Here is an 18,828-nt window from a genome sequence, read left to right on the forward strand (position 1 = left end):
AGCCACTGGCTGGGAAGTTGGTTATGAATGACCTCCTTCCTCCTCCTTTCCCTGAGATTTTATTACTGAGTGTGACATCATATGGTATGGAATATTTCCCTGGTCAGTTTGGAACAGTGTACCCTCACAGCTCCGTGCTCTCCCTATCTGTTAATCTCTAGTTTCATTAAATTGACTTTAAGTTTTGCAATTTAAGTGCAAATTTTTAAGAAAGGAAAACAGGGGTTTAAGTGCTGTGGTATTAATGTCAGTGATACAGAGCAAAGTCTAAGATTTAAATTTATTTTGTTTACGAAGCAGGTCACGGTTTAGAATGAAGACATATAACATTGAAACTAAATCAGCCTTCTATTGAATCTTTTGATTAATTCTGTAATTTAAAAAATATTTTTAGGAGTGTCTTCATGCTACAAAATAAATCACCCTTGTTTCAAAATCAAAGGTGGGGGTCTCTTGCATTAAATCCTCTTGGTGCTGAAGGACTGGTCAGCATATTCCCAAAAATATTGACATGAATGTAACTATTGTCCAGTTTTTCCTTCATTATGTAAATTAAATTGGTGCTGAAAGTTAAATCTTTCCTCAAAATTTTGTGTGTCTATTCTAATACAGAAGAAATGTGATTAATTACCTGAAATTCAAATATTTAAATAATTGTGGTTTTGTAATGAAATTTCACTCCCTTAAAATTATTGCTTTTCAAATCAGATACATTTCTCTTAAAACAGGGTCACCCTGGCAAAGAGGGTCAGTCTGGAGATAAAGGTGCATTGGTGAGTTTTAAAACTTTTTCATTTATTTAGGTAGATTTCCAGAAAGCATTTGGTAGTTTTTCATCTTAATGACAGACTTGCTGCTTACAAGAACTATTTAAGAATACAATAGAAAACCCATGACACATTCAAAGCAGCTTTTCACAAAATATATATGTTAAAAATACTAGAGACTGTAAATAACATAAAGATTATTCTTGTAAATTAAACCTCACCTTGGAGTTGGCAGAGTGGCAATGAAAAGTTGCACAAATTTCATACTAAAAACTTGCAGATATTTTGAATTTTCAATTCTGTTGTAGAGAATACTCACAAATGTTCTTCAGAACTTGCTTTTTTTTTTGAAGGTATAAAAATGCATGCAGAGGTCGTGGAATTTGTATGTCATCTTCAACTCAGTGTCAGTGTAAAGTGTTGGGTTTTTTTAACCTTATGAAGCCCTGGAATGGTCTAGGAGCTCCCTAAAGTGTTCTGTTACTCAGTTTTGACCCTTATTTGTCCAGAATAGCACCCTTTATAGCACTTGAATTAACTTTAAGTTTTCAGGGGCAATACTAAAAGGTTGTATTCTGGATGACAGGATGAGTGAATTAATAGGACATTTCAGAAAGTACAGCACCACTGACATCAGCACATTATATTTGTCAAAAGTGTTGTTATCTGCACAGGACTTGTACATTTTATCCTGATTTCTTAAGAAAATAAAGCTTACACACAGCATTTATATTTTACAAGTCCATGCATCTGGCCATCTTATGTCTCTTGAATTTACTGATCAATTTCAGCCATGATAGAAAGTTCCATTTCTCAGAGGTGTTTACAGTCCAAAGGTTTTGTGAAAAGACACATTGGAGAGAGGAAAAAGACCCTATCAATGTCCCCATTAGTAAAAGATTTTGTTATCTGTCCATCTGGGACATGGGAGAACCAGCAGAGCAGCTCAGCCTTGGACAGAGATATCATGTTTCCAGGCTTCCTGGCTTCCACCCTTCACAGAACTCAGATTCTTTAGGCCCTGCCATCAGATTGCAGAGATCCAAGCTGAGCATCTTTAAAACACTCAGCAGAATCCAGGTACCAGACAGTATTGATAGCACCATGAGCCTTTTAGCTTCCAGGCTTGGAATGTCTTTTTTGTTCTTTTTTTATATTAAGACCATGATTTTTATTATTCCCATGGTTTTGGTCTCTGTTTTTGACTTGTGTCATCATCATAATTGGCCTATAAATTTTCTCCAATAAAAGACGACTGGTTTCTAACAGGCATACTTTTGTTTGTTTCTGATTGTATGTTCCTTTTTACAATTACTATTGTTTCAGATCATTTATATTATGGATAGATGCTTCGCAAACATACAAGTTAAATCCAAGTTCACAACTCTATTAATAGTTTATAGTGACATTGAATGGTGCTTTTTAATGCCTTAACTTTTCTTAGTGGCAGGCAGCCCAGTGTTATTTTGCTGTCTCATACATTATAGTGAAAGAATAAGGTTTAGATGCTGAAGAGAACTGCCTGCTAACCCAAAAACTGCACAAACAAAGGTTCTTTGCTTCAATATATTTTAGGGGCCTCCAGGTCCTCAGGGTCCAATTGGATATCCAGGTCCTCGTGGTGTAAAGGTAAGATTTAGTTACTGCATTCCTCCTCTCACACCATTTGAATATATGCATGTGGGTAATTCTTTATATTCTTCCTTTAGGGTGCTGATGGTGTACGTGGACTAAAGGGATCCAAAGGTGAAAAGGTAAATCTGACTGCAGTTAATTCTTTTCCCTTTTTACACCACAGCCTCTTCTGTCTCCTTCACTGCAGTGTGCTTTGTCTCAGTGAGTTTATTTTTCCTTTCCCTAAGGACATACCAAGCCCAGTGCCTAAAACAGTGATCTTCAGGGTTATTTACACTGGTACAAAGTGAATATAAAACCTTTATTTATTATGATGGTTTTCAATCCTCTTTGCACCAGGTTAGGTAACTTGTCTAAATAAACCTTAAGTAGAGAATTAGAGGTCCCCTCTCTTGTTAGTAGGTGCTATAGTAGGTGTTGAGAGGCTTGTGCATCAGAGACATTTGTGGTGACAATACTGGTTTTTATCTGCTTTGATAAAGCCATAAGATACATCTGCACTTTTTAAGTACATTGGGCAATGGCTTTCTAGGCACGAGGTATTTTGTCCCAGATTTTTGGTTTTGCCAAAGTGATGGACAGCCCCAGTCAGAACCATATATATAATGTGAAGAAACTCTTCTTTCCCCTGATACCATTAATATTGTGTGTAGAGCTCTTCCTAGAGCAAACACCAGTCACTGCAATCTGGGCTGACTCCTGATGGTCTGCAGTGGCTGAAACTGCAGCCAGTGTTGGTTTAAAGTCACAGTTCCTTCAGCACTCAAAGTAAGAGACACTCAGCAGACACCATCAGTCATAAATCCTGACCACACAGGCAAATCCACTCTTGTTTCTCTGCTGGCTAACATATATATATATATTTATGTATGTGGGAATAGATATAGATATAGATATAGATGTATGTATGTATATAGATATTTATAGATATTTCTAAAGCAGAAGACTCAGTCTGCCAAAATGCCTGGATTCAGAACTTGACTCAGATGCCAAGAGCTGCTGTACATTTTCATGCCTTCCTAAACCACAGTTTGGCTAGACTGCATGCTCATTTTAGAGCTGCTCATTAAATCTAAGCTGAAAAAGGGTGTGTTTTGAAGACTGGACCATTCAAAACCCCAGCTTTTTCTTGTGCCTTGTTGGATGATTAATATCCTGCTTGGACAAAATAAATTCACCAAAATACATTATTTATTACATTGTATATGAATACATTTCATATATATATATAAATAAATACATACATACATATATCAATGAATACTGATTAGCACAATGTCTGCAAAACTTCCGTGTTAATAAATTTGATCTTGCAGTTGCAGTATGACTGAATTCTACTGAATGCCTCCAAAGGGCACACACAGATTCATAGTTTTTTTCTCTTAGTGCTTAAGGGGTGTGTTCAAAGGTCTTTTTCTACTGAAATTATTCAACATGGAGGGAAAGCACTTCAAGAGAAGAAAATAAATAACCTTATCATTCAGGGAAACCCCCATAGATCAGGATTGGTCCAGGGATACCAGAAGAGGTATCTCAGTATTCCTCTACTGACCAGTAAATGTGACTAGAACTCTAGCTATTTTCTCTTTTGTTACCAGCAGAAGACAAAATAGAGTATTCAGCTCTCTCCTCCTACATGGAATAACATCAGCCTCTTTAGATCTCAGTAGCTAGAACCTCACTGTGAAAGCTGAAGAGTTGCAGTTCATTTGCCAGCCATTTGGTCAGTAGCTGGCACATGGTCAGTCCTTGCTAAGGCTTCTCATGTAAATATTACTGGCCATAACCGAGTAACTTTTACAACTGAAGCTCTTTTGATGTATTCTTCACATTGCCTCTCTCATTTCTTTCTAAATTTTAAGAAAAGTCACCTTAAAATTGTAATTTATGCAATATAAGATGACAATGTGAAACTTTGTTTCATCATATGTGGAAATCATATGGATATCATATGGGAAAACTGTTTTTAGACTGGTCTTTAGCATATTTTTTTCAATTAATTGTAGTGTCAGCTCTTTTGTTTTTTGTTTTTGCTTTTTTTTAATTAACACATTTTATTAAAATCTTTGTTTTGGGAGTTTTTTGTTTGTTTTGGGTTTTTTGGGGTTTTTTTGTGTTTTTGGGGTTTTTTTTGGTTGGTTGGTTTTTTGTTTTGGTTTGGTTCTTTGTTTAGTTTTTTGAGTTGTTGTGTTTTGTTTAGTTTTGACTTTTGATGCCTTCTTGCCTATTTTGAGTTTTTTACCACTAGCACATCTACTTCTTTTCCCCTTTCTACAGTTATTGTTGTGTACTCTATGACTACTTGCAAATTCAAAATGACTTTAGCCCTGCAGTCCATCTCACTTGGTGATCAGGGAGAAGATAAAAAATTTGTGGGTCCAAGAATGCAAAAAGCAAACTTTTTTTGAACATGAGGATTAAGCTTTCTTGCTTTATTTTGTTTTGTTGTTTTCTTCACTAATGTGGAGAACATTGTCACTCTCTCCTGGTTTTATTGACAGTCCAAATATTACTCAGATTTGAAGTCAGCGTTATTACTTGAGCTTATAAAAACTAATAGCATCATAGTAAAACGTTTTACTATGTTATTATTCTTCACAAAGACCTTAACTGCCATGTTACAACTAAGCATCAGATGAAAATGGAGTCTTTGTTGCCTGGATTTTGGAGCAGTAGTTCTATGATGAGTCATACAGAATCACTAGGTTTGAAGAGACCTCCAAGATCATCGAGTCAAACCCATGCCCTCAACACCTCAAGTAAACCATGGCACCAAGTGCCACATCCAATCTTTTTCTAAATACATCCAGGGATGGTGACTCCAGCACCTCCCCAGGCAAAGCATTCCAATACCTTATTATTCTTTCCATAAGAAACTTTTTCCTAATATCCCACCTCTATTTCCCTCTGGCACAGTTTAAGGCTGTGTCCTCTGGTTCTGTCAGTTGCTGCCTGGAGAAAGAGAACAACCTTCACCTGACCACAGCCACCTTTTGGGGAGCTGTAGAGAGTGATAATGTCACCCCCGAGTCTCCTTTTCTCCAGGCTGAACAACCCCAGCTCCCTCAGCTGTTCCTCACAGGGTTTGTGTTCCAAGCCCCTCACCTCCCTTGTTGCCTCCTCTGGATGTGCTCAAGTGTCTCAAAGTCCTTCCTAAACTGAGGGGACAGAACTGGACACAGCACTCAAGGTGTGATCTCACCAGTGCTGAGTGCAGGGGAAGAATGACCTCCCTGCTCCTGCTGGCCACACAATTCCTGATCCAGGCCATGGTGCCATTGTCCCTCTTGGCCACCAGGGCACACTGCTGGCTCATGTTCAGTCAGCTGTGGACCAGCACCCCCAGGTCCCTTTCTGCCTGGGCACTGTCCAACCACACCATCCCCAGCCTCTAGCTCTGCAGAGGGTTGTTGTGGCCAAAATGAAGGGCTTGGCACTTGGACTTATTAAACTTCAGAAAGAGAGAACCAAAAGCTGATCAGTTTATGCTGGAGCAAGAGGTAAATCTGCAGAGCACATCTGGAGATTTCTGCTTGTATCTGAACTAACTCATACACGTGTAAATGAAACCTGTCTGATGCTTGTACTTCAACATGGAGTCCAATTAAATTGCCTGGAGTAGATTCTTTGCCAGAATTTTCTAGGCAGTAAATTGAAAATTTTTATTAGAAATAGCAATAATGTGTACATGTCTTGCCACTCTTTTTGGATTCAGTCTTAATATTTTGTTTCTACTTTCTTTCAATTACTTCAGCCAGTGAGAGTAGGCAGGGCTGAGCATTGCAGGATATCAAACTGCTCCATAGAGATCACTACTTCTTTGAAGTTATAAGCAGTATTATTTTTGCGTTTCATGTCAATTTATTAAGATGTTACAAGCAGTCAAGTTTTTGATTCCTTTCATGATTCTATTAAGGCACTAGATTAAGAGAAAAATTACTTAAGAGGGAAGTTCTGCTATCAAAAGAATAATGGTGATTTGTCACCTTTTTTTTTTAGTTGAATGGATGATTATTAAAAAGAATGATAATCAAAAACAGGAGCTAAGAAAGGACTTTGCAAGACAATTAATATTAAAACAGAATTGTTTCTACCTTTAGATAGATTATTTTGAACAACTGTTATTAAGAATTTTCAAACTTAAAATTCATTTTGTGTAGTGAACTGGTGTATTTTCTGTAAAACAGTAGTAGCCAGATTATATTTTCTGGTGTCTGAAGTTCCCACTTTATCCACACAAGCTATTTTTATATTTTGTGAATTTATTTTCTTATGTTTTTTTTTTAAGAAATATTGCTAAGTCTTTACCTGCATTTCTGTATTTTTAGGGTGAAGATGGTTTTCCAGGTTTTAAAGGTGACATGGGTCTTAAAGGTGACCGGGTAAGCATTTATTCATAGCCCATATATTCTTCAAAGTTTAAATGTTATTGTTTTGAAAGGATTGCTGCAGTGAACAAACATACTTAAACCAAAAATAAAATAAGAGCTAGTATTTTAAAATATGTCTATTCCCTGTGCTTGCACAAATTTGATCCAGAGATATGGTTCTTGTGAATCAAAAATGGCACAATCATAAAGAGGAAGAGAATGTCAGTCTTGAATATCCTTTTCAATGAGGTTCTTCCTAAGGAATCTCCTTTTCCAGATTCCCAGATCTCCCATATTTGCCTGAGGAAAAGTTATCTATCTAGAATAAAGACATCTCCATTCCAGCCCAGCATTTTGTACATCTCTGCCAAAATGCTGTTTATTTAGCTTAATGAGCAATTACTTCCTTTCATAGGAAGTGTTGTAGAGATTGTAAAAAAGCTTATCATAAGGGGCTCCTGGCTTGTATCTGTAGTCTGTATACACTAAAAACTGTGACAATGGTAGCATGTTAAATACTTAGATAAACACAATTGTCTTTCTGTGGGCTGCCAAGGTGCCTTCTCAAAAATTTAGGAAAGGAAAAATAAGAACGGTTTCCAAATGCAGCTGTCTTCAAGCAAGGCAACTAGGCTCCAACACTCTGAAAGTGATATTCATTGCCTAATTTTTTTTAATATTTGCATTTATACAATGAACATAAGTAGTGATATTTTCCTAATAGGAAACTGGACAGGGCTTACAGCAATCTGATCTATTTGGAGATGTCCCCGTGCACTGCAGGAAGTCTGGATGACCTTTAAAGGTTCCTCCCAAACTATTGTATGATTCTATTCTCTGTTGAGATTTACTGAAAATTTCTTTTCAAGTAATTGTAGGAAATCCTTCCAATATATGTGTGAAGGCCATTGTTCCATATTTATAAGGTGATGTATTTTAGGGAGAGATTGGTCAGCCAGGTCCACGAGGAGAAGATGGCCCAGAAGGTCCAAAAGGTCGATCGGGTCCATCTGGGGACCCAGGTGCTGCTGGTCCAGCTGGGGAAAAGGTCAGTAGCCAGAAATCAACATAAACCTGCCATTGCCTCATAACATAGATGGAACCCATAATCTCCATCACTGAAAAACATCTTTTTTGTGACACTACTGCAGCAGACCACTGGGGTTCCCATTTGATCAAGGATTGGGAATGCTTATCTTGTAAGTATACAAAGAGTCACTGTAGTACTCCAACAGTACATAAGGCAACTCCATTTTTATCCCAAATTACATACAGTGCATGCCAGCTGTGGAAAACCCAATGCAAATAAAATAGCTGGGCACAAAGGAGGATAAAGGTGCTGCTGAAGAGCAAATTAATATTGAGTCATATTACAACAAATGGTGACCTGGAAATTTTTTGAAGTGGAAAACATTTCCTGAATAAAAGTCCAAAATAGGGTTGGCAAAAGGAAAAGGGGTTTTTAAGAGGGAGGACTGATAAAAGGATGGTGAAAACAGAGATCAAGCACAACGTACAAATCTCTGTAGAATCCTGGTTTCAACAAAAACCATTTGAGTTTGGTATAATGGATGGAAAGGAGACTGAGAAATGTGGATGTGTGGGTACTGTCAGAAAGGAAAGGTGATTTCAGCAGTGGTAATATAAATAACTGGAGAAGCATGATAATATAAAATAACATAAAAATGATGGTTCAAACATGTATATGCCACGTACATGTAAATGCATATCACTTAAGTGAGAAGATGCTGATGAAAATACTTCCCTTTAAATTTCTGGTGAGCTTCAATTCTAGTTCTCTCTTGAAAAATGTAGGACAGAGGGTGCAGAAACCAAATCAAAATGAAGCAAACCTTTTTTTACTAGTTGGTATTTTTAAATTCAAATTTGAATTATTTTTAGTTCTTATTGAAATTACTCGCTATGAATATAGATTTTCAACCATTTCTTGTCCACTGTGACCTATTTGGGACTCTCACAGTATACAAGTCAAGAATCTGAATCCCTAAATATCAGAAGATATTTGAAAAAAAAAAAATTTTGTGTTGATAACACTATTACCTGGCTTTGGAATTTTAGAGCCACAGTTTTCCCTTTTAAACAAATGTTTACAGCTTTTCTTGCCCACTGGAAGGCACACATCTTCCATGGATATTCTATGGATACTTGGCCAGAATGGAATGGGTCAGAGAGGAAGTCTTTGGTGCTGGTCCTGTGACATTTATTTTAGTGCAAAAACTGGAATAGTTATTGTGAACTTATAGATCTTCCCACAATATTTGGAAAGTCTGTAAGAGCAGATACAAATGTCATGTTCCGTTGTCATTCATATGATATATTTAATGCAAAGGTACTATTCTTGTAAAGAAAGGAATGCAATTACTGCAGTAGTTCTTATTCTCTGTGTTCATCTGATTCCATGATAAGAAAACTCAATTTCCCAAGTAAGTCTAAAGCTAGATTTGCTTGGTTAATGAAAAATCGAGTAGGGTGCCAAAAAAAAATTAAGAACATATCAGAAATGAGCTCATAATAAAATATATCAGTATTCACACTCAACCTACGCAACTGGGCTTGCTGACTCAAAAAATCAGGGACAAAACTTTCACTGAACCTGGCAAGAGTTTGATGTGCTGTCAGGCTGCACAACATTTAATTCATTGCACTGCATGCGGCTTGTTTCAAGGTGGCAAATAACTGGCAGCATTAAAAGTAGTTTCTTAAATGTAAAAATTGTTCTTCATAATGTCTTACCTGACACGTGTGCTTGCATGAATATGATAACACTCAACATATTTATTTATGTGGTGTTTTTTATCAGTAAACACTTCTGGGAAATTTTCCTTACCCATGCAAGTTTCTCCTTCCTATTTTACATTATCTGTGGTTACTGCAGTGTACCATATGATACTTTACAGTCATCTTTTCCATTGATCTTCTCCAGAACTTGATATTCTAGAACGCAGAGAAATTCCTCCCCAGAGTTCCCAGCTCAATGGAGTAGGGTAGTGTATTTCATTTCTGGGAATGGTTGATGTCAGTGCTGATCAGTCTTTTCTGAACATAGCAAGTTGGTAATGGCTGTTGACAAATCCATTGTCAGCCAATAATCAGTGGGGTATAATTTATCACAGTCTCAGTTTAGAACTACTCAGGAAAAGAATTAATTCTTCAAATGCCTATTCATGAAAGTCAGCCCTCACACAGTATAAATTAAAAATAATTTCTTCTCACTTAAACCTATTAACACCCTGATTTTTTTTTAGAGAATAGTTATTGTTTAATGATCTCAACCACATAGAACTGCACAGCACTTCCTGGAAGAAAAAACCTTTGAGGTCTTGATTTCTCTGGATTCATTCATTGGCACAGGATTTTTGTTTAAGTTTGGGACACTAAACCCACTGGTAATTAATTATAAAAATGAGACATCAATTTAATCTAATATTATATTCCATGGAGTACCATCACTCTATGTTATGGAAAAATTATTTTGTATAGAAGCATGCTGAACCACAAAGGAAGATAGAGTGAAATGTAACACTGCCTTCTCCTTGCAGGGTAAGCTGGGCGTACCTGGCCTGCCAGGTTATCCAGGAAGACAAGGTCCAAAGGTGAGCTGTAAATGAGCTGTATATTGTTTTGACACTGGTCACAATGGCACCTATCTCATTTCTGTGTTTGGGGAAGCAGGGTGTTGACATCAAAGAAAGGGTCATTTTTCTCATTTTCTTTCTTTATAATCATATTCTGAAGAAAAATCTTCTACAATGTGAGATCCACTAGGTCAGGCTCTTTATGGAGCACTTTCCTCTTCTTAATATAGTACTTTTCTCCTGAGTTTTACTGTGCCAGCATTAGACTGGCATGCACTAAACAACTGGAAAAGGAAGGAACTGCTGACATTCTTGAAAGAGAATAGGCACCACTATATTGACTAAATGGATGCTGATAGTGATGGGAATTTTCAGTGTGGTGCAGGGATAATATGTGTGATTATTGCTTCTTCCATGGAATATACTTTATTTCTTTGAAACGTGTCATTTACAATTTTTCCTCATGTTCTCCTTTAGTTTCTTTTAAGACAAACATGACAAAACACAATCCTTAGTTAATTTAAGTGTCTATATCTATCCTCCAGCTACTTTACATATTTGCATTGCAATAGAAAACCACACAGGGGGCTTCTGGTTTAAAACATTTTTTATGAAACAAATTTCTATCAAGTTCATCCTAACACATCTTTAGGAAATGGGCATGCTAAATTAATTGGAAGATCAATTTTCTGAGATTAGAAAGAAAAAAGATGGAATAAAAGCATAGTTCCACAGACATTTCACTGTGTAGAGGATACCATTAGGGAGACATTGTAGCTCCAGTCCTTCTCAAGGGAGATCCATCTAAGTAAATATCACAAGTAAAAGAATCACTCACCCCTCCTACACCTCTGAAATATCGACCTGCTCTATTTTAGATCTATTTTTCTTTTCAAATTTGAAATTATGGGGGATTTTTGGATGAAATACAACTTCCTGACTGGCAAAGCAAAGTGGTTTTCTGACTCTGCCCTATACTTCAGCACTTTTCAGTCAAGTGAATGGGCTGTCTGAAAAATTATTTAAATAAAATCTTATTCACTGAAAACTGCATCAGTGAAAAACATTAAAACTATCTAAGGACAGTACTCATGACAACTATTCACCTTGAGAAACACAGGGGATTTTGCTTCAGTTTAACTCAAGATGTCTGAGATGTCAGTCTCCTTGTTCTCCTTCAGAACTGTCTTTTGAAAAATCTAAAATAAGAGTTTTACATTATTCCGTTCTAAGAACAAAAATTATATAACATTTGAAATAAGGGTTGATTGATTCTTTTTCAATTAAGACTTGATTAAGAATTTCCTTGCATTAAATTTTTATCACATTAAAATTGAGAAATAGTTCTCAAGCTGTGTTCACTGTTGCTCTTCTAATTTGCTACCTAAATTTCCAAGAAAGACTGGCAAACACAAGAGATAACTCACTAGAAACTTCTTCTGAAACTGAGTCACAAGCCAGTTCAAATTAACATAAGCAAGTGAGGAAAAAAGCAGCAGAATAATATATTAGCTATGTAAAGCAAATAGGAAATCTTGTCCCAGTATTGTCAAGGAAGTTGACATCACTCTTTTTGTTAATACTTATGATTGATTTTATTTTTTCCTAAGGCTTATTCTTAGAGTACTGCCATTATCTGATAATTTTCAGGACACTTTTTCCTTTTCTCCAATCCAATCCCCCTGGATTAGCACAGTTGCAAAAACTACTGTACACCTCAGATATTTACAATCAAGTCATGACTATTAGTGCCCCCATCATTTGGTGTGATCTTTTTCCAGCCTTTTAATTTAAAAGAAAAAAAAACCAAAAAAACAAAACCTTGGGCTTCACAGACTAGAATTTTCAGTTTTATTCTTATATAAAGTTATAACTTGTGAAGATTTAAGAAGAAAGAAAATTAAAGGAAAATGAATACAAAAGGAAAGAGAAGGAAGAAAAGTATCACTTTTCTGCCACCAGTCTATATCAGTCAGTAAGGGTTTCATTAGAATCTGTGTTAGTGAAATTGTACTGCCCCTAAGTCCTTTATGGATAATTGGAATGATTATGTAAAACAAAATTCATTAGAGGAAAAAGAGGAGTAAGGACAAGAGAAAAAGTAATGAAAAAAAAGTTCATTTCAAAGAGCACCAATAAATTACATTTTAAGGTTTTTTTTTATATGTGCTCTATTTGTCAGTAAAATGATAATTGCAACCTGCACAGACATGGATGCCTTCTGACAGCAGGTACTCTGGCTAGTATATTTTAGTGGCCAACCAAACCAAACACTCTCTTCATGCTCATCCCTGGTCTGTTAAAAGTATATTTTATCATGATTATCACCTCTTTGATCCCAAGTTCCTTATGAAAAATTAACACCATGGCAAGTAAAAAAGTCTGCTGTTCCACAGAACCTGTATGCCAGAAGCAAAGAAGGAAACAGTTCTGCTTCCATTACACCAGACAGCTAGCAGAAGGAAAGGGGAGGAAAAAAGGAGGAGGGATAGAGCTGGGAACAGTTTCAAGCCAGATAATCTCATCAATTCTGCTTATGTATGAGTTGCATGGATCAGTAAATGAAACAGTCCATTGGCTGGTTTATAGTGAATAAAGAACTTGACATAATTAATTTACAGCTCAGTAAAGTGAACAGAGGATGTGGCAAATCTTTACCATTTTCTGGAATTATTTTTTAAAAGAGTTATCTTACTGTGAGGCCACAGGGCCTTGTTTGTTTGTCTCCATTGTGATACAGTTATTTCTATTGGGCTGTTAATAATTATTAACTTCCCTACTTTTAAAAAAGGTGCAGATTTAATGTATACTTTATGGTCTAATAAGATGACAAATAATGTCCATTCTATATATTGATTTTTTTTTAATGCTTTCTGGACTTGAGGCATTATGGTAAGTTTATTTACAGCTTTCATAAATTTATTTACAGTTGTCACAGTTGCAAGTTTGACATATACAATGTACGTGACTTGGAGTTGTACTTTATGTGTCTATTAAATGTTGGCTCTACGACTTTTGCTCTTGATATCCTCTGACATTTGCATTGATTTCTTACATAGGGCTCAACTGGTTTCCCAGGATTTCCAGGTGCCAATGGAGAGAAAGGTGCAAGGGTATGATAATTCATTCTTGCATAACAATTAACTTTTAAACTTCAGCACTGGGGGAAAAGACTGAAAGCTAAGGATACAAGTTACTATGGAAAGAGTGATAAAAACAGGATTTTAATATTCAAGATGGACCTCTGTCTTCATGTAAAACAAGACATACTGAGGCACTATTTGCAGTTCTTTAAGGTATTAATCTAAATATACAAGAACTTGGACACTTTCTTACTGCACATACTGCCATAATTATATAATTTGAAAAAGAGAATACAAATCACCATTGCTGAAGGGCTTGGAGTTTTTTTTTTTTTTGGACAGTATAGCTGAGTGAGTTGACAAGAATTATTTTCCTGTATCCCATGAATTATCCTGCTACCATGCAATTTACCCTCAAGGAAATTCAACTCGTACTTCATAAATATTCTGACTTGCCACAAGGGGGGTTTTTTTAGGCTTAGCTTCAAAAAGGCAAAATATAACAGGCAAGATGAAGAACATGCACTATTACATATATTAAAAAATGGAAAATTACATTTTCTGTTGCTTTGCTTGCTTGAAGCAGGTGAGGGGAAATGTGTTATGCATGTTCTTCAAACTATAGCAATTAAAAATAGATTACAAAGAAGGTCACTGTTCTGTTGTCATTAAAGCTCAATTGAATATAGCAGGGTATGTTAGAAAGATGGTGAATGTAAGAGATATGTCAGAATTACTAGCTGATAGTAACATCAAGTCAAACAGGTAAAATATATTATTATTCTTAAAGCAGAAATTCAGTATTTTAAGATGAAATATATTAAATCCATTAGCATTTGCATCACTTGTCTACAGTTTATATTGTTCTTGTATTATTCTAGCTAAGACAAAGATGTGTTGTTATGTACAGGCACAAGCAACAAAGCAATGTTCAGTTCATCTGTATTGTGAAAAAAATGAGGTAACTGCTAATAAAGGCAGAAGATTGGAAAAAAAAAAGCCAAAATCATAGGATCAAACAGGAGGCTTGAAATTATGAAAATTTTACTATATTGATCTATTTTCAGGCCTTCATAAAGCTTTAAGTTCAGCTAGGGTATTAACCACGTAATTAATACCATCAAACTGCTGATACACTGACATATTATGCTGATCATCAATGAGCCCATAACTGCAGGTTTTGTAATGAGAAGCAGATATTTTTGTTAATCTTGCCTAAAGGGTTATCATGGTGTTTTATGCCACCACACATACAGGTACTAGGAAAGACAGACCCTCTCCTTGAGAAGGTGGTCACAAGCTGAGTAGCGTTTCAAAAACAGCACATAAATTTTATTCTGATAAGTGAAATAAAACCAATGTTAATTTAAAAATAAAGGGGGGGGGGGTGTGGGACAACATGTCAAGAAAACAGGTGAATGCACTTAATTGGTTTCCAGTAAAAGGAAGCTTTGTGCTAAAACATGTCTGGTGATTTTTCTGTTGCTGGTTTGTTTACCTCAAAGATTAGAAAGTACCAGCTTTCAGGTTCCTCCCTCTACCTGAAGAATACTTTCTTGAATTTTAAGATTCTTTTCATTACAATACACAGCCATTCCAGTGCAGAGCCTAAAGATAATTCACATTGAGCATGATTAGGAGCTGTATTAAAGCAAAAAAATTAAGGACTGGTATCTGGCAAGTTCTGTATGTCTGTCAAGTGTGCGTAATTTTGGTACGAATACCTACCAAAACAGTGCCTATTTCTGTTATAAATGAAGAGAGGCTTGCCCTTTCTTTTCTCTATTAACCTGCAGAGCTGTCCATGGGAGCCTGGGAACTTTGTTTTTAAGGATGTTCACAATGCCAGGTCATTCAGACTGCTGCAGAGAGTCTCTGCTTGTTGTGTGCCACCTTCAATACTGTTTTAATGCAGTTTAAAGTGTTCTAATGCCTCTGACAGAATCTGACTGTCAAGCAAATTTAGTGCATTTAGCCACAATCCCAGTGAACTCAGAAAGATAACCAATTTTATCAAGGACTGTGATTCTGTAAATTGAAATGCAAAGTAGATAGTTAAAGATAAAATAACATTTAAACTTAAGGGAGTTGCTCTCTGCCTCCACTTCAGTAATAAAACTTTATCTCACAAATAGAATGCCTGCTAAGATGATTTCTGTGAACTTTTCTTTCCAGGGATTGCATGGCAAACCAGGCCCCAGAGGACAGAGAGGACCAACAGTAAGTTCTTTTGATTTGCAATTTAGAAGCTTTCCTGTGTGAATTGCCCCTATTATACCGTGAAGAATTACTTTCCTTAGATCATAACATCCAGTATTTATCATCAAGTGCATCTGTGTTAAATTGACAGGGTCCAAGAGGCTCAAGAGGTCCCAGAGGTCCCACTGGTAAACCAGGTCCAAAGGTAATTGTCAAGCACACTGTATAGATTGGCTACAGGCTGTTTCTTTTAAATCAATGTAAGTCCTTGAACGAACTGTCTTTCCTTTCCAGGGCACTTCAGGCAATGATGGTCCTCCTGGCCCACCAGGCGAAAGGGTTTGTGGAAGCTATCTTTTTACATGTTTCTCCCACTATATAGGAGTGTGATTTGAGGGTGGGAGGGTTCTTTTCTTTCCAGTTCTCCCTCTCATCTGTCTGTGCTGCTTTGATGAGGGAAACCAGAACTAAAAAAACCTCAGTACCAATGATGCTTTTCACAAAGTTCTTAATGGAGTGCCTGAAGTTTGCTGAAAGCTTCTTCCAACTGTATCTCAGTTTTGTACATCTAGGAAACAGAGAGTACATGCACACTTTGTTACATCCATGCCCTTTGTATACATCCCTGTGAATTACAGGTGTACTCACATTTAGGCTCTTCAGAATTCCTCACTTACTGCAGCTTATTGCCTGTTTATTGGATTAGTACTCAAGCCACATCCAGAAGATTCTTTTTTTGAAGCAGCTGAGATTTTTGGTTCTGATCAACTAAGAATTCTCTTCAACCTATTTTCTGCATGCTTCAGAAATCCTATTGTTCTCTCTAAAACAAAATTTTCTGCTTGCTATTATCTTACCAATCAATACACAAATCCACTACACAGTTCATTGTACAGCACTATAAAGAAAAAAAGAGTATTAATAAATTGTATTTATAATGGCAGCATTTGAAAACCAAGTCAGTTTAAGTGGATGAGCTTTCTGCCAAAGTATTTTTGCAAAGTTTAAGCTTTTATCTTGCAGTCATATTTCATTAAACTGCTAACCTTTTTCATATAGGAAGCCTAAAGATCTTTTCCCAGTATCCCTGGCAAGGTCCCAGTGTTCTTTCTGTAGTAGTGTTACTCTTCAGGAGGGAGCTCTTTGTGCATTTTCCCCAGCTACACAATGTCAGTTTTTTTGGCATTAGCAAGGATATGGGAAGGAGAGAATGAGGCATAGACCAAGAAAAGAAATGTAGGTTGCTTTACACTGAGGAGGATCAGAGGCAGCCTACCAGAAGGGGAATAGTAGCTCCTTGTGGAAGAGGAGTTTGCTGACACCTCCAAAAGTTTGCAAGGAACTGAAGCTGGGGTACTAAAACAATGAGCAGATCAATCCAAGACAAAGGCATCCCTGGAGAGAAACTGAGAAAAGAAAAGAGATGAAGAATCATAAAGCACCATGTTTCCCATCACTTGTGTAATATAAGTGTGAGGTATCTGTTTGCTTCCCAAGAGGGGTGAGTGTCAGCCAAAAAAATAAAACTGTCATCTCTACTCCTCTGAGACTATTTCAGCTACCAAACATGAAAATAATAAATAATCTATCCTGCATAGCTACTGTTAAAATGAAATTTAATAACAAAACTGAAAATGTAATTTTGATACCATGCTGTTAGTATTCTAGTGCTTTTTCTCACATAATCTGTCAGTCCACTGACTTGAAACCTGCAAGCCATATTGTGAATGAAAAGAAAAATGTAAAGTTGTTTCCTTAGAAAGCCTCAAAGCATGAGAACAGGGGAATTTTTGAGAGAGAAGGTGCATTGAAATGTAAAACTTCGAGTTATGTTCCTATTAGTCAGTTTCTGAGACTGACCAATTTCATTCAGGTAATTTGTAGCTGATTTTTATTAGCTTTCCTCTATGAAGCGCCACCTTCTTTTTTTTTTTAAGCTTTGTGTTATACCCAGAAACAAATGAGGAAAATTAATTTGTTCACAGGCATGGCATATTGAAAAATGACCCAAACTCTCACATGGAGCACACTTGTGTGTTATGAAGGTTTCAGAAACAGACTTATACCTCTTTTTTGTTAAAAATAAATAATAAAAAAAAAAGCCTTGGGTAGTAAGACCACAAAGATTTCTCTTTGCCCCAACACTTCTTAACTGATTCAGGTTTAGTATTTCAGTATAACAGAAGTCTGCCCTGGGATAAGATTCATTTAAGATGAAATTCTCCCAGGCTGGGCACAAGGGACCCTCTGCCCAGCTACATTTGTGCACTGCTTTGCCCACTGCAGGAGGCAGCTGTGCTCTGCAAGCCTGGGCTTTAAGGAATGAGGCTTAAGGAAGTCCGAGGAGCAAAATTTGGGAGATGTGGCCTCCTGCTTCAAGTCTTTTGCATCAAACCGACATTTCTAACATATTTAGATGTCATAGCAAACCCACACATCATATACCAAATAGAATAGGATAAATTCTTGCAAATATGGGTACATTAGTCAGCTGTGGAACCATGTAAAATTAATGAGACTCTTGAGATTTCACTTAGTACACTAAAAACAAAAGAGCATAAAGGATTTTCATAAGCTGACACAGTACCTTTCAGCATGTCAACAATAAATTTTAAAAGCTGGCCTCTGGGGTTTTTTTGACAACAACTTCAGAAAGAATCATGTAAAGTAGTACTTAGTGTAAATATCTACATGTTTAGATATTTTCATGTGAATATACATGCATGTGCACACGATGCACTGTCAGTTGATCATCTTTAGTTAATTTCTAAAACCATGCTGCATGAAAATTTTCTCACTCCTTATATCTGTATATATACAAAACTATAAAAATAAAATGTTCGTATATATTGGAATTTTCTAACTATTTTTCATAACAGCAAAATTATTGTATTTAATCCTAGCGCTAACTCTGAAAAGTTTATTCTGTTTGGAATTTTGTACTGTTGCACTGGTTGGAAATATTATCAGGGTTTAGGAATTGCCGAAGATGAATGTCTGACTGAAAGTTAAAAAGATGACCAAACTCTTAACTAAATCCCCTGGTTTATGCAACATGGAAGAACAGTGCTTCTAACTCACAGTTAGTTCCTACTTTATTACAGTTTTAGGGGTAAGATGCAAGCATTGCTGATGTAAGCAGTTTTCCTCATTTTTTTACTGCATTCCTACACAAGCA

The 18,828-nt window shown here is 36.4% G+C and overlaps 1 protein-coding gene across 4 annotated transcripts in view; it reads left to right on the forward strand.

Moving 5' to 3' along the window:
* The window catches only part of COL11A1 (collagen type XI alpha 1 chain), a 129,100-nt gene that overhangs the window by 66,682 nt on the left and 43,590 nt on the right, over positions 1-18,828 (forward strand). For all 4 annotated transcript variants that reach the window (XM_062497841.1, XM_062497843.1, XM_062497840.1 and 1 more), the window contains 10 exons: positions 729-773; positions 2,343-2,396; positions 2,477-2,521; positions 6,731-6,784; positions 7,713-7,820; positions 10,333-10,386; positions 13,428-13,481; positions 15,627-15,671; positions 15,802-15,855; positions 15,945-15,989. In XM_062497841.1, coding sequence (XP_062353825.1) covers positions 729-773; positions 2,343-2,396; positions 2,477-2,521; positions 6,731-6,784; positions 7,713-7,820; positions 10,333-10,386; positions 13,428-13,481; positions 15,627-15,671; positions 15,802-15,855; positions 15,945-15,989 — 558 coding nt within the window. The remainder of the gene's footprint in view (positions 1-728; positions 774-2,342; positions 2,397-2,476; positions 2,522-6,730; positions 6,785-7,712; positions 7,821-10,332; positions 10,387-13,427; positions 13,482-15,626; positions 15,672-15,801; positions 15,856-15,944; positions 15,990-18,828) is intronic.

Source organism: Cinclus cinclus, chromosome 8 (assembly GCF_963662255.1).
Source record: "Cinclus cinclus chromosome 8, bCinCin1.1, whole genome shotgun sequence".
Classification (NCBI taxonomy): domain Eukaryota; kingdom Metazoa; phylum Chordata; class Aves; order Passeriformes; family Cinclidae; genus Cinclus; species Cinclus cinclus.